Source organism: Mustelus asterias, chromosome 4 (assembly GCF_964213995.1).
Source record: "Mustelus asterias chromosome 4, sMusAst1.hap1.1, whole genome shotgun sequence".
NCBI lineage: Eukaryota > Metazoa > Chordata > Chondrichthyes > Carcharhiniformes > Triakidae > Mustelus > Mustelus asterias.
The window spans coordinates 46829368-46843488 of NC_135804.1; the positions used below are offsets into that span (position 1 = coordinate 46829368).

The following is a 14121-nucleotide window of genomic DNA, read 5'->3' on the forward strand; positions in this document are numbered from 1 at the left end:
GGGGTCCATATCCACAGATCTCTAAAGATTGCCACTCAAGTGGATAGAGCTGTGAAGAAGGCCTATATTGTGTTAGCTTTTATTAACAGGGGGTTGGAGTTTAAGAGCCATGGGGTTATGCTGCAACTGTACAGGACCTTGGTGAGACCACATTTGGAATATTGTGTGCAGTTCTGGTCACCTCACTATAAGAAGGATGTGGAAGCGCTGGAAAGAGTGCAGAGGAGATTTACCAGGATGCTGCCTGGTTTGGAGGGTAGGTCTTATGAGGAAAGGTTGCGGGAGCTAGGGCTGTTCTCTCTGGAGCGGAGGAGGCTGAGGGGAGACTTAATAGAGGTTTATAAAATGATGAAGGGGATAGATAGAGTGAACGTTCAAAGACTATTTCCTCGGGTGGATGGAGCTATTACAAGGGGGCATAACTATAGGGTTCATGGTGGGAGATATAGGAAGGATATCAGAGGTAGGTTCTTTACGCAGAGAGTGGTTGGGGTGTGGAATGGACTGCCTGCAGTGATAGTGGAGTCAGACACTTTAGGAACATTTAAGCGGTTATTGGATAGGCACATGGAGCACACCAGGATGATAGGGAGTGGGATAGCTTGATCTTGGTTTCAGATAAAGCTCGGCACAACATCGTGGGCCAAAGGGCCTGTTCTGTGCTGTACTGTTCTATGTTCTATGTAAACTAATTTAGCTCCAACTACAAAAACCTCTCTCTGAAATGTCCTTGTTGCAAGAATTGCAGACATGTCTCCAACACCCCAGCTAAGTAAGTCCATCTATTGCCTTTTGATCTTCCCTTTCTAGCTGAGGACAAGTCTCCAAGCTTACTTTAATTGCATTGATCTCAATTTCTACAATTAAGCTTTAGTTCCAAAAACCAAAAGCTTTACTCAAACCATGAACTAGATACCCACAATACTAGTATTTAAACTTTAATATTTTGCATTTTGAATAGAGTAATAAAAAGGTCAGTGTTATACTCTCAATTTGTCTTACAACGCACAATTCTTACAGGACTTCCCTGAATAACCCAAGTTTAATTGAGCCATACAGACTAGGAAGTCCCAGGAATAATCCACAGTCTGTACATCTCAGTCACGCACTATGCCTAAATCCGGGTGCTACAAATTGACCTTGGCATCCCAATTTAAGCACAGAAATAAACAGGCAGGAATTCTTGTTCTTGACCTCTGTCCAGCAATGTGTAAAACACACGGTGGAGGCAAGATTTCCCCATACAGCTAAATACTTGTTGACATTCGATGTCAAAACTGGCAAGTGGACAGCCATTTGAACACGAGGAGATAAAGGTGCTGAGGGAGGGGAAAAGGACAAAGAATCATTCCACAGACAAGAGGAAGAGAGAAAAGTGCAAAACAATCCTTGGATTCACCACTTGTATAGCCTGGCAACAGTGACTGAGGAAGGGCACCTATTCTGGCTAACTTTTAAAATAGCTTTTTACAAATCATAAAAATAATTGATAGAGGTGTTTCGATCTAAAGATCTATTCTGTCCTACTTTCATCCCAAACCAACCATTCCCCTCCCCTCCAAAATAACACATTCTTACGTTTTATGTAACTGGTCCTAAAGTATTTTCCTTCTTTCACTTCTACACCTGAGGGTGTTCTCTCTTGATCATCGCTCAAGAGTAATGTCTAGCCATTGCTAATGAGTGCTCAGCCCCTCATTGCCAGTGTTGTTAAGACATTTGACCAATATCCAGGCTTGAATGAGTCACAATCTCCCAGAGCTGAACACTGGAAGACCAAAGCCATAGTCTTCCACATCCCTCAACACTGACCACACCTCTCCCCTGCTAAGACCGGAATCGGAGCTTGGCCATTCGAGGCTGAGCAGTGCATACAGATAGTGGACTGTGAAGTGCATTACTTCAAGTACAGATTGAATCAAATTCAAATGCAGTTTTTCAGATGGAACTAGATAAACAAACTTTAAAACGGACACAGGGAGGCCCTAGGGGAATGGAATCAGACAGCTCAGATATAGAATGAACACCTAGCTATTCTAGAATCATTCATAGGTGGCACAGTGGTTAGCACTGCTGCCTCACAGCGCCAGGGACCCATGTTTAATTCCGGCCTTGGGTCACTGTCTGTGTGGAGTTTGCACGTTCTCCCCGTGTCTCTGTGGGTTTCCTCCGGATGCTCTGGTTTCCTCCCAAAGATGTGTTGGTTAGGTGGATTGGACATGCTAAATTGCCCTTAGTGTCAGGGGGACTAGCTAGGGTAAATGCATGGGGTTATTGGGATAAAGTCTGGATGGGATTGTTGTCAGTTCAGGCTCAATGGGCCAATCGACCTCTTTCCATACTGTAGGATTCTATAATTCTGATACAGCACAGATGGAGGCCATTCATTCAATTGTGCTGGCTCTTTGGTAGAGGCACTCAGTTAATCTGAATCTTCTGCTCTTTCCCACAGCTGTGTTAATATCCCCCCGCCCCCCCACATTCAAATATTTGTTCAATCTAAAGTTGTGTGCCTCCACACCCTTTCCAAAAATGCATTCCAAATCACAACTTCCTGTGTAAAAATTATTCTTCACATCATTTCAGGCTCTTTTGCCAATCATTTGTGTCTGTTGGTTACTGGGCCTTTTGCCACTGGAAACAGTTTCTATCAGAAGCCTTTTGATTTTGAACCCTTCTACCAAACCTCAGCCTTCCCTGCTCCAAGGAGAACTCCTCCAGCAATTCTAGCCTCTCCAAGATAGCTAAAGTCCCTCATCCCAGATAATGTTCAGCACTCTCTGCAAGGCCTCAACATCCTTTCTCATGCGAATGGTGGCCAGAATGGAACAAAACTCCAGCTGAGCCCTGACCAGTGTCTCACAGCACCAGGGACCCGGATTAGATTCCTGGCTTGGGTCACCATGTGTGGAGTCTGCATGTTCTCCCATGTCTGTGTTTGCACTCCGGGTGCTCCAGTTTCCTCCCACAGTCCGAAAGATTTGCTGGTTAAGTGCATTGGCCATGCTAAATTCTCCCTCAGTGTATCCGAACAGGGGCTGGAGTGTGGCAACGAGGGGATTTTCACAGTAACTTCATTGCAGTGTTAATGTAAGCCTACTTGTAACACAAATAAATAAACTTTAAATCTAATAAAAGGTAAACATAAGCTTCTTGTGCTCAATACCTCTACTAATAAGGCCACGGATCTTGTATATGTTACAGCCATCTCCACTTGTCCTGCCACATTCAAAGATGTGTGTAAACTGATAAACTGTTGCTGCCAACCACCTTCAGCATTGCACCAGTAAATTTCTATTGCTGCCTGCCTATCAAAGTATATTTCACATTTCTCTACATTACATGTTTGCGCCTGTCGTGCTTGCCCAGCTAGCTGCCTATCTCCTCTTGAAGTCCATTATCCTCCTTCATGGTTTACTACATTTCCTAGATTAGTATCATCTGAAAAGTTTGAAATGATGCCATGTAGAAATCAAGGACACATCAAGCAGAGCAGCGTTCCCAACAGCAATCCCTGATGAAGGTCACTACAGTGTACATTTTCCTCCAGTCTGAAAACCAACTGTTTGCATGCTGTAATCTTTCTGTCACTTAGCCAATTTTATACCCACACTAACCCCCGTTCCCTTTAATTTGGCTACCAAGTTTGATCTTGGAAAGTCTTCTAAAGTCTGAGGAGGGCTGACAGTCAGAAATTCCACATCTAAAAAGAATTCTATTTGTGAAATGAAAAAATACCAACAACACAGGGCAGGTTCAAAAGTTAAGTTAAAGTTTATTTATTAGTCACAAGTAGGCTTACATTAACACTGCAATGAAGTTATTGTGAAATTCCTAGTTGCCCATGCCTGTTCAGGTCAATGCACCTAACCAGCACGTTTTTCAGAATGTGGGACAATACCGGAGAACCTGGAGGAAACCCACGCAGACATGGGGGAGAATGTGCAAACTCCACACAAACCGTGACCCAAGCCGGGAATCGAACCCGGGTCCCTGGCGCTGTGAGGCAGCGGTGCTAACCATTGTGCTGTGCCACCCAGACATGCCGTGCCAACCCACCCATAACCAGAAACAAATGACACACAGCTAAATTGTACTCATTCTACTGTTGCCTCTGAAGCCACTCACCAAAATGGCTTCCAAGGAGAGTCAGCAACTTGCAAGTACTTCTCATTTTTGATGGCAAGGTGGGTATCGGAACATAAGTGGTTTAACACCAATTGACACAGTATGCAAAGAGCATCCAGATGGTAATTTACAGATAGGGATAAAGGAAAGCAGGATAGCAAGGAAAGGCTACGCAGCTTAAAAAATTTGGTGAGACACAGTTTACGAAGTGTTTTTTTTAAAAAGCAAAAACACAAGATGGAGGCAGAGCGGTTTGGTGAGAACACCAGAGAGCATCATCCAGGCACTATAATCTTGGATGTCAGAATAACAAGGTATTTGGTTCCCACTTTCCAGCTCCACTTGTATTCAGATTTCAAAAATAGTTCGACAAACTTAACTTTGAAGAACATGGAAAATTGAAGGGAAATCCCAGTAAAGTTACTTGATAGCAATTACACCTCTGTCATGCACTCTTTAAAATTAAAAAGCTACAAAACATTCACAGGACTGTATCCTTATTCCAAAGTACACTTACTTTGCTATGTTTAGTCCTTTAAAAAATCTTGCAATATCTTGGTCAGATGATTGCCATGGTAGACCTCTTGCCCTAATTACAGTTTCACCATTTACTCCTTCAGCCTTGCTACTGTAAGAGAACAATTGACATCAATTTCTACCCATCACTGTTCCTTGAAAAAAGAAATTACCATTATGCAACAATCGTTTAATCGCCTTGCGCAGGAAGTCAGTTATCTAAAACTAGAATTGCAACATGCATCATTTTCTTTGAAGAGTATTTTCTCTTTCTCTTTGATCTTTCCTACGTTATTCAGACCATGTGATCCTGCCAACTACTGATGCCACTCAAAAGCGAGTAACTGGGACACCAGCATGAGTAGCCCAGCTAATGTCTCTCTGTCCTCAGAAGCGGCCAATATTTGCTGAACTCCTCCCCACAATTGAAGTACAACACAGGCATGAACCCATTCTGTGTTCTCTGTGGGAAACTGGACCAAGGGTAAAATATGTTGCCCTGGCTCCTATTGTTTTCTGGATACAGATAGTACCTCTATTCTTAAGGCAAATCATTAAACTTTATTACACAGACAATTAATTATTTTTGCTTAAATATTCTTGAAACCAAATCCAAACACCAGCATACAAGTGTACCACTTACCAGGGGCCAGTTTCAAATTTGTACTTGACAGTTTCAAAGTTCTTGAACCCATAATCTGAAAGAGAAAATGAAGTAACTATACACCAGTCAGTCAGTCACTACTGAAGAGTCAGTGCTTAAAAATCAAAAAGATAACTTACTGTAAGGTTCACTTATTAAACTTAAAATAATTGCACCCATGGTAATAACTTCAAATACACCAAACTCGTTGGCTGGATTCTCTGTGCTCAATTCCAAGTCTGTATACAGCATTAAGGAAGTCAAATTAACCGAATCCTCCTAACTTCCCATTAACAAAACCAAACAAGATGCCAAGATTTAAGTGAAATAATCATACATTACTTGCAATTCAGGAATCGGATAGATTGCAGAACAAACATGCTCAGATATTGGTGAAAAGTCCATTTTTCTTGGGAAAGCGCATAAAGAGAAAAGAGGGCATTAAATATAAATCCTTGACCATTACACTGGATAGAAATCCCAAACGACTACACTGAAATTTCCAAATCCACGTGCATATTAACTTTTTTTAATTCATGTGACGTGGGTGTCACTGGCTAGGCCAGCATTCATTGCCCATCCCGAATTGCCCTCAAGATGGCGGTGAGCTGCTTTCTTGAACTGCTGCAGTCCATGTTGTGTAGGTACACCCACAGAGCTGTTAGAGTGAGTTCCATGACTTTAACTCAGCGACAGATGAGAGAATGGTGATATATTTCCAAGGCAGGATGGGGAGTGGCTTGGAGGAGAACATCCAGAAGGTGATTGTCCCATGTGTCTGCTGCCCTTGTCCTTCTAGATGGTAGTGGTAATGGGTTTTGGGAGGTGTTGTCTTAGGAGCCTCGATGAGTTCATGCAGTGGATCTTGTAGATGGTACACATTGCTGCTGTGTGTTGGTGGTGGAGGGTGCGAGTGTTTGTGGATGGGGTGCCAATCATGCAGGCTGCTTTGTCCTGGATAGCGTCAAGCTTCTTGAGTGTGCACTCAAGAAGCTGCACTCATCCAGGCAAGGGGAAAACATTCCACCACACTCCTGACCTATGCCTTGTAGATGGTGGACAGACTTTGGGTAGTCAAAGTGAGTTACTCACTGTAGGGGGCCTAGTCTCGGACCTGCTCTGGTAGCCACAGTATTTATATGGCTAATCCAGTTCAGTTTCCGGTCAATGATACTCCCTAAGATGTTGATAGTGGGGGATTCAGTGAAGGTAATGTCAATGGGTGACAGTTATTCTTTCTTGTTGGAGACAGTCATTGCCTGGCAATTGTGGGGCACGAATGTTACTTGCCACTCATCAGCCCAAGCCTGAATATTGCCAGTCGTGCTGCATTCGGACATGGTTTGCTTCAGTATGAGGCAATGCAAATGGTCAGTGAACATCCCCACTTCTGACCTTATGATGGAAGGAAGGTATTTGATGAAGCAGCTGAAGATGGTTGGGCCTGGCACTACCCTGAGGAACTCCTGCAGTGTTGGCCTGGAGCTGAGATATTGACCTCCAATCACCACAATATCTTTCTTTATGCCAGGTATGACTCCAACCAGAGAAGAGATCACCCCCCCCCCCCCCCCAAAAACCCTCCCTTTTTGATAACATATTCAAGTCAAATGCAGCCTTGATATCAAGGGCAGTCACTCTCACCACACTGAGTTCAGCTCCTTAGTCCATATTTTATTGAACCAAGGCTGTAATGAGGTCAGGAGCTGAGTGACCCTGATGGAACCCAAACTGAATCGCAGTGAGCAGGTTATTCCCAAGCATGTGCCACTTGATAGCACTGTTGATGACCCCTTCCATCACTTTACTGATGATCGAGAGTAGACTGATGGGGTGATAATTGACCTGGTTTGATTAGTTCACCTTTGTGTACAAAGACATACCTGGGCAATTTTCCCAGTAGATTCCAGTGTGTAGCTATACTGGAACAGCATGAGTCTTCAGTTCTATCACTGGAATAGTCAGGGCCCATAACCTTTTCAGTAGCTAGTTCCTTCAGCCATTTCTTGATATCACGTGGAGTGAATCGAATTGGCTGAAGATTGGCATCCATGATGCTGGGGACCTCATGAAGAGGCTGAGATGCATTATCCATCTGGCACTTCTGGCTGATGATTGTTGCAAATGCTTCAAGCCTTGTCTTTTGCACTGATGACTTGCAATAAGTTGGGAATGCTGATAATACTTTTTGTATTGTTCTAGCCTTCAATCACGTCCCTATAGTTTAGCTGTGTGTGTGAAAGCAGGAAATTGCATCCACTAGCTTCCCTTCAGCAATCCTTCAGCTGCCAAGATCTAAACTCTAACTCCAAACCTAACCTGGTCTCCCTCTCCTCCTTTCAGACAGACACACTGTAAAGCATACCTCTTTGACCAAGCTTGTCATCTTCCCTAATATGGCCTAACGTCAAATTTTCTTTTATAATACTATTATGAAGGGTCTTGGAACACTTAACTACACTTAAGAGTGAATGTCAAATGTGGACCAGTGGCACAATGGATAACGTGTCTGACTACAGATTAGAAGATTCCAGGTTCGACTCTTGGCTGGCTCATTGTGAGCCTTTTAAAAATAGTTAACAAGCTCCATGTTAAATTCCATGGAAGAATATGTGTTCATGGATGGGAAAGGATTGGAGGGATATGGGCCAAATGAGTGCAATTGGGACTATCTGGGAGGGCACCATGGACCACTTGGGCCGAAGGGCCTGTTTCCATGCTGTATTGCTCTGTGACTCTGACTCTAAAAATGAAGTTTTGTATTGCAGCTGGGTACATCCATTTCCAGTTAAGTAATCTCTGATCAGAACTGTAACTACAGAAAGCCAATTAAACAAGTGTCACGGCACGAAACAGGTGGTTAACCAGAAGGAAGGATACATTCAGCCATGGAACTGATGGAGAGTTCTTTCGCGAAGGCTGCATTTGGACAGCACTTGTGAAATTCCTTCTGCAGGTCATAGAATGAGTAGAAACAGTCAGGAAGCACCAAATTCTACAAAAAGATAAAAGAAAAAAAGTTAAGTGATGTTCATGATTTTTATGGTTAAGGTCCTCAAAATTGAACAGCTTGTATTTCAAGTCAAAGCGATTCGTCTGCAATATAGAAGACTGATAGATTTATTGTGGGATTGAGTATAAAGTTACATTAAATACTAACCCTACCTAGGGTACCAAAGTCTGCAGCAAATCATTTATGTCAACATAGGAGAGGAGTCCTAGATGTAATAGTAATTAAGGACTAGGGATATTAAACTATCATACTTCACGCAATAGTTCAGCAAGTAGCAAAGCGAGTTCCAGGACACTTTCCCACTACAATTTGGATGTCACAGTAGCACAGTGGTTAGCACTGTTGCCTCAGTGTCAGGCATCTGGGTTCGATTCTTGGCTTGGGTTACTGTCTGTGCAAGTTCTCCCAGTTTCTGCATGGGTTTCCTCCAGGTGCTCCGGTTTCCTCCCGCAGCCCAAGAGACATGCTGGTTAGGTGCATCGGCCATGCTAAATCCTCCCTCAGTGTACCCAAACAGGCACCAGAGCGTGGCGACTAGGGGATTTTCACAGTAACTTCATTGCAGCGTTAATGCAAGCCTAATTGTGACACTAAATAAATAAAACAAACAGCAAATAATTTCTAAATAATCAAATGGATGATAGAATTGAGGCTAATGACTAGTATTTTTATTATTTTATTGCCCATTTTAATAGACAAATTGATGTAATCAGGCTGATGGAATTATGAACTTCTGGAGATTCAAGCAAAAGCATATTGAGTTAGGATGGCAGGATATGGCAAGGTGCTTGTTGAAGCAGCAACAGCAATCATCACTGCAAAACAAAGGCAGCCTTAGTCTATAGTCAAATTGTATGATATTCACATTCCTTATTGAAATGCAAGCACTGCAAGTTCATTAAACTGATCAGGTGACTATCAGATTTATGCATCATGGAGAGTATTGTACTTTGTGAGCAGAATAAACTAGACATCCTCCCATTGGCAAGGCCACCAATTTATAGTTTTCACTTATAAGCAGACTGAATAAGAATGTGATCCCAAAATACTCAATCCTGTGTAATTTGAACTATTCAGTTACCGTAATTCAATACCCACTGACTTTGAGGGGAATATTGTCAAGTTCCACTCCTAAATTCTCAGTTCTAATCATTTTTTCTTGTACAAATATTGCAAAACTCTACTCCTTATCCAGGTGACAGTTCTGGGCAACCTTTCAAGCCTCTACTATTCACATTTTGTGATGTTTCTTTTGACATCCAGTTACTTGCACGCATGAATACATTCAGTAAGTCCAGAATCCATCACTTACATTCAAGGTTAAGTCACCAAAAACTTGACCTAGAAGTCACATCACCCATGATAGAGTAAACTAGGAAAGAGATTTGTGAGGCATTGACTAAGCCTTCATTGGCTGTGAAATATCTGATGTCTTGAGGTCCAGGAAGGTACAGTATATAACATAATCTTATTCCTCCCCTCCCCCCGGAAACTATTTGTTTGGTACTGGAGTGCCACTGCAGAACGGGAAAGAACCAAAGTTGCAATTAAAAGGTGCTAGCAGGTTGAAGTAAATAACCCAGGTAATTATAGTTTCAACATCCAGAGTGGGTTAAGGAAATTGAAAAAGGATTCCAAAGATATAGGTAATGGTGCATTACCCCATGGAGACAGCAAGCAGGATTAAATAGGAAAGGACCCTTTTGTGAAAAGTCTCTTGACTGCTGTAAAGAGAACAATGGCATAAGTCCTTAATAGTATTGTTTGCCTAGACTGCCAAAAAGCCATCAACAAGGAATGGCACAAGATGCCATTCATTGTGCTCATGCCAGCTTTTTGGGATATTTAGTAAATTTGTCCTGAGAGCTTACATTTTCCCCATAGCTCTGCAATTTTTTCCACCCACTCCTCCCTTTGAAAAGTTACTGCTTCACCATCCCTCCAGGCAACGTGACAATGACGGTCAAGGTAAATCGGTGTTCTCTGGGGAACAGCCCTTCTGCCATTGGAAACAGTTTCGCCTTATTTATTCTCTTAAAACCATTCCACCATTTACAACACCTTTATTAAACCTCCAGTCAAATTTCTCTGTTCAAGGAGAATCAACCCAGTGACGATGAATCACAATGCATTTCCAAAGCCATACAGTGCGTGACTTGTTCTCATGTATCCACTGCCCTTGTTCTTCTAGGTGGGAGAGAGCCCGAGTTCGGATGGTGCTGTCAAAAGGGTTTTGGCAAGTTGTTGCAATACACAAGGCTGCCATTGTACACCAGTGGAGGAGGGAGTGAATGGTTAAGGTGGTGGATGGTATGCCAAACAAGCTGATTGCTTTGTCCTGGATGATGTCAAGCTTCGAGTGTTGCTGAAACTGCAATCATCCCAAGAAGTTGGAGATATTCCACCATACTCCTTATTGTGCCTGGTAGATGGTGGATAAGTGTTGGGGAGTCACTAGTTACTCGCCTCAAAATTCCCGAGACCTAATCCTGTGACTGGTCATTGATAATCCTTGGGATGTTGATAGTGGCGGATTCAGCTTGAATGTCATGGGGAGAAGACCAGATTCTCTTTCTGGAGATGTTCATTTCCTGGCATTTAAGTAGCATTCATGCCCAAACCTGAAATAGTCCAGGTCTCATTGCATGTGCACAGAATACTTCATTATCTGAAGAGTTACAAATGGAACAGAATGGTGAAATCAAAGAATATCCCAACTCGATGATACAGGAAAAGGTAATTGATGAAGCTGCTGAAAATGGTCAGGCCTAGGACACAGCCCTGAGGACCTCCTGCAGCAGCATGCTGGCTGCTAGTCCCCTTAACACTAAGGGGCAATTCAGCATTATCAACCTGACCCACACGTCTTTGGACTGTGGGAGGGACCTGGAGGAAACCCACGCAGGGAGAACATGCAAACTCCACACAGACAGTCATCTAAGGCCAGAATTGAAGCCGGGTCCCTGGTGCTGTGAGGCAGCAGTGCTAACCACTGTGCTTGGAGCAACAACTCACTGGTTTTCATGGGACATATTATCTCATTAACTGCTCGGGAATCTTGTGCACCAGGAAGATCTTAAAATAAAAGTTGCGAAATTTGATATTGCTAAAGGAGGAAGCTGAATTTTGTGCAAATGTTGTCACAAGCTAACTGCATCACTTCATGATAGTACATCATAAAAGGCTGAAACAATGTTACACTGGTCCAGTATAGGTTTAGATGACACCAATTTATCAGCCTCAATTTAACATATTGGTTACCGATCATTCGCAACCTTACAACTGTCAAATCTCTTCACCTTTTTGGATGCTTCTGGGTGTAGGACCTGCCGAACGAGTAACTGGCCATCAGTACAAAGGCAATAAGAACTCCTCCCAAGTGATTTCAACTCACTCGATAAAACCTGATTAAACTGAAAAAGAAATGATTCATGTATTTATTCAGTGCATTTAGAACGATTCGTTCACACCTTCCTCGAGAATGTGGGAGGGCAAATCATACACCAAAAACATTTAAACCACAAAAAAGCAGCATTGGCCAACATATCGCAAAGTATCTGCTTCCTACATCATGATCGTTCACAGTTGCAGTACGACTAGGGCGTTAGATTAAGTTTGTTCAGACTGTGGGTGGGTGGGATATTAAGAATCAAGAGATAACTTGCCTACTCCCATACCTGCAAGCATGTTCCATTTCAAAATAAAGCAGAACAAAGCTTCTAGAAGGCAGCACATGTAGCCAGCTTCAGTGTAGCATTTTAACCAGCATGCTCTGGATCTGGCATGATTTTTTAGTCTCTGTTGTTACTACTACCTATTCTTTCAACATAATGAAGTGTCCCAAAGCAATTCTATGAATTGCTAACAACATATCTCTTTGCATGTTGAATTTTAAGACAGATGATCTAAAACTTGATCAAAAAGCTAGATTTTGACGGGGCACATTAAAAGGAGGAAAGCGGTCGAAAGGTAAAGAGATTGAGGGAGGGAATTACAGAGCTTTGGGCCTTGACACGAGTGCTGGTGGAGTAATTAAAATCGGGGTGCAGAAGAGGCCAGGATTGAAGGGAGTGCAGAGATCGTAGAGGGGAGTTAAAGAAGGTGGAGAAAGGAAGGGTGAGATAATAGAGGAATTTGAAAATATGAGAATTTTCAAATGGAGAGGTTGCCGCACCAGTGGCTGATGTAGGTCAGCAAACAGGATGGTTAAAGGGGACAAGGGATTGATACAAGTAACTGACAGTATTGGATTGGTTTGTTCAGTTTGAGTTGGGTGGAGAGGAATATCAAGAGACAATTCCCATACCCATAGGCATGTCGCATTTTAAAACAAGTGAAACAGCGCTTATAGATCTTTAACAGCTTTACATGAAGATGATTAGCATTAAAGTAGAAACACAGTAAGTGTTAAATCAACATCAACTATTTAAAAAGCAGTGAAGGACATCCAAGTGGCAATGTATAGCAAAAGATTTGTACAAGGTTTGTGTGTGCACCAACAGTTTAAATGCAGCCTGCAAAGAACAATTCCTTATTTACCAGGTCATGTCTGTTGGGGGAAGGGGACATAATCTGGCAACATATCTACACTCCAAAAGGAGGATATGCAAACAGGCAACACCAACAGTTAGGAGTATAGAGGAAAACTGAGAGACTGTCACTTATTCATATGTTAAATCTGACGAAAGTTAAATTGTTAGATGTCTCAGACAGAAAGCCACCCACTGACTCAGAGCTTCGCATGGTAATGTACACATTAGTTCTTTGATTTCAGCAATTCATGACACCCCCTCCCCAAAGGAGGATCAACACCAAAATATTAAAAAGAATTGAATCCTTTAAAACATGCCCCAGAAGATTAATCAAGTTATCAGTTTTGAAATTGCTCCAACATCTGCAAAAACATGTCATCCCTTTCATTACACATTTCAGACCACAAAAGCACTGAACCTGAAGTGTCCTCCCCCAGTAATTATGGGTGGCTCCACAAAGTCTGCAAACATCAAGTGGTTTGCACTGATGGCAGCACCAAAATGACAATCACCTGCATCACAAACACACCACCCTCAATGTCACTCTACCAAGTAGACAATTAAACCCAAGTTAAAAAAGCAAATAAAATACAAACGCATTCTCAGACTTCTTAGTTCAGCTTTCAAACTGAAAAAAAAACCTGACCCAGTTGGGAAAGGGTTAAAAGGAAATACATTAAAGTTTCAAGAGTGGAAATACTAGTTTGGCAGCTTTCTGTCATTGCCTGGACCACAAGGCAGAATAACATGTTTGACCACTTAAAAAGACAACGAATCTCCCATCAACCATGCACACCACAATCCAACATCCCTAAATGCTCAGATTACTCCTAGTTCAAAACACCTCTTGCATACAAACAAGCAAAAAAATATATAACATCTATTCAAAAGACCTACAGGCACAGTTTAACATCCAAACAATATTTCAATGCAAGTTAATGGAAACATCCAGTTAGCGCCCATTCTTGACAAATTATCTCCCTCATAACCACTTTTCTTTTTAATAAACAAAATCATTTAACTCCAGATGCAGTAACCTTTAACCTGCCAGCCTCAGGTGTTAGCTGCAGCTCAACAGGTAGGACTTAGCCTCCCTAGTCAGGAGGTTGTAAATTCAAATCTGACTCCAGGATTTGAATACAAAAATCTAGGGTGACAGCTGCACTCAAGAGGTATCATCTTCTTTCAGATGAGACATTAAACCAAGACTGTGATGTCTTAGGGAGATGTAGGTGGTAAATGTTTATCACTCAATCAACATCACTAAGGCAGATTATCTGGTTATTCTC

The 14121-nt window shown here is 42.2% G+C and overlaps 1 protein-coding gene across 4 annotated transcripts in view; it reads right to left on the reverse strand.

The window, feature by feature from the left end:
• The window catches only part of esrp2 (epithelial splicing regulatory protein 2), a 35554-nt gene that overhangs the window by 17465 nt on the left and 3968 nt on the right, over window positions 1-14121 (reverse strand). For all 4 annotated transcript variants that reach the window (XM_078210914.1, XM_078210915.1, XM_078210916.1 and 1 more), the window contains 5 exons: window positions 11600-11713; window positions 8168-8282; window positions 5428-5526; window positions 5288-5342; window positions 4646-4756 (listed from right to left, as the gene is read on the reverse strand). In XM_078210914.1, coding sequence (XP_078067040.1) covers window positions 4646-4756; window positions 5288-5342; window positions 5428-5526; window positions 8168-8282; window positions 11600-11713 — 494 coding nt within the window. The remainder of the gene's footprint in view (window positions 1-4645; window positions 4757-5287; window positions 5343-5427; window positions 5527-8167; window positions 8283-11599; window positions 11714-14121) is intronic.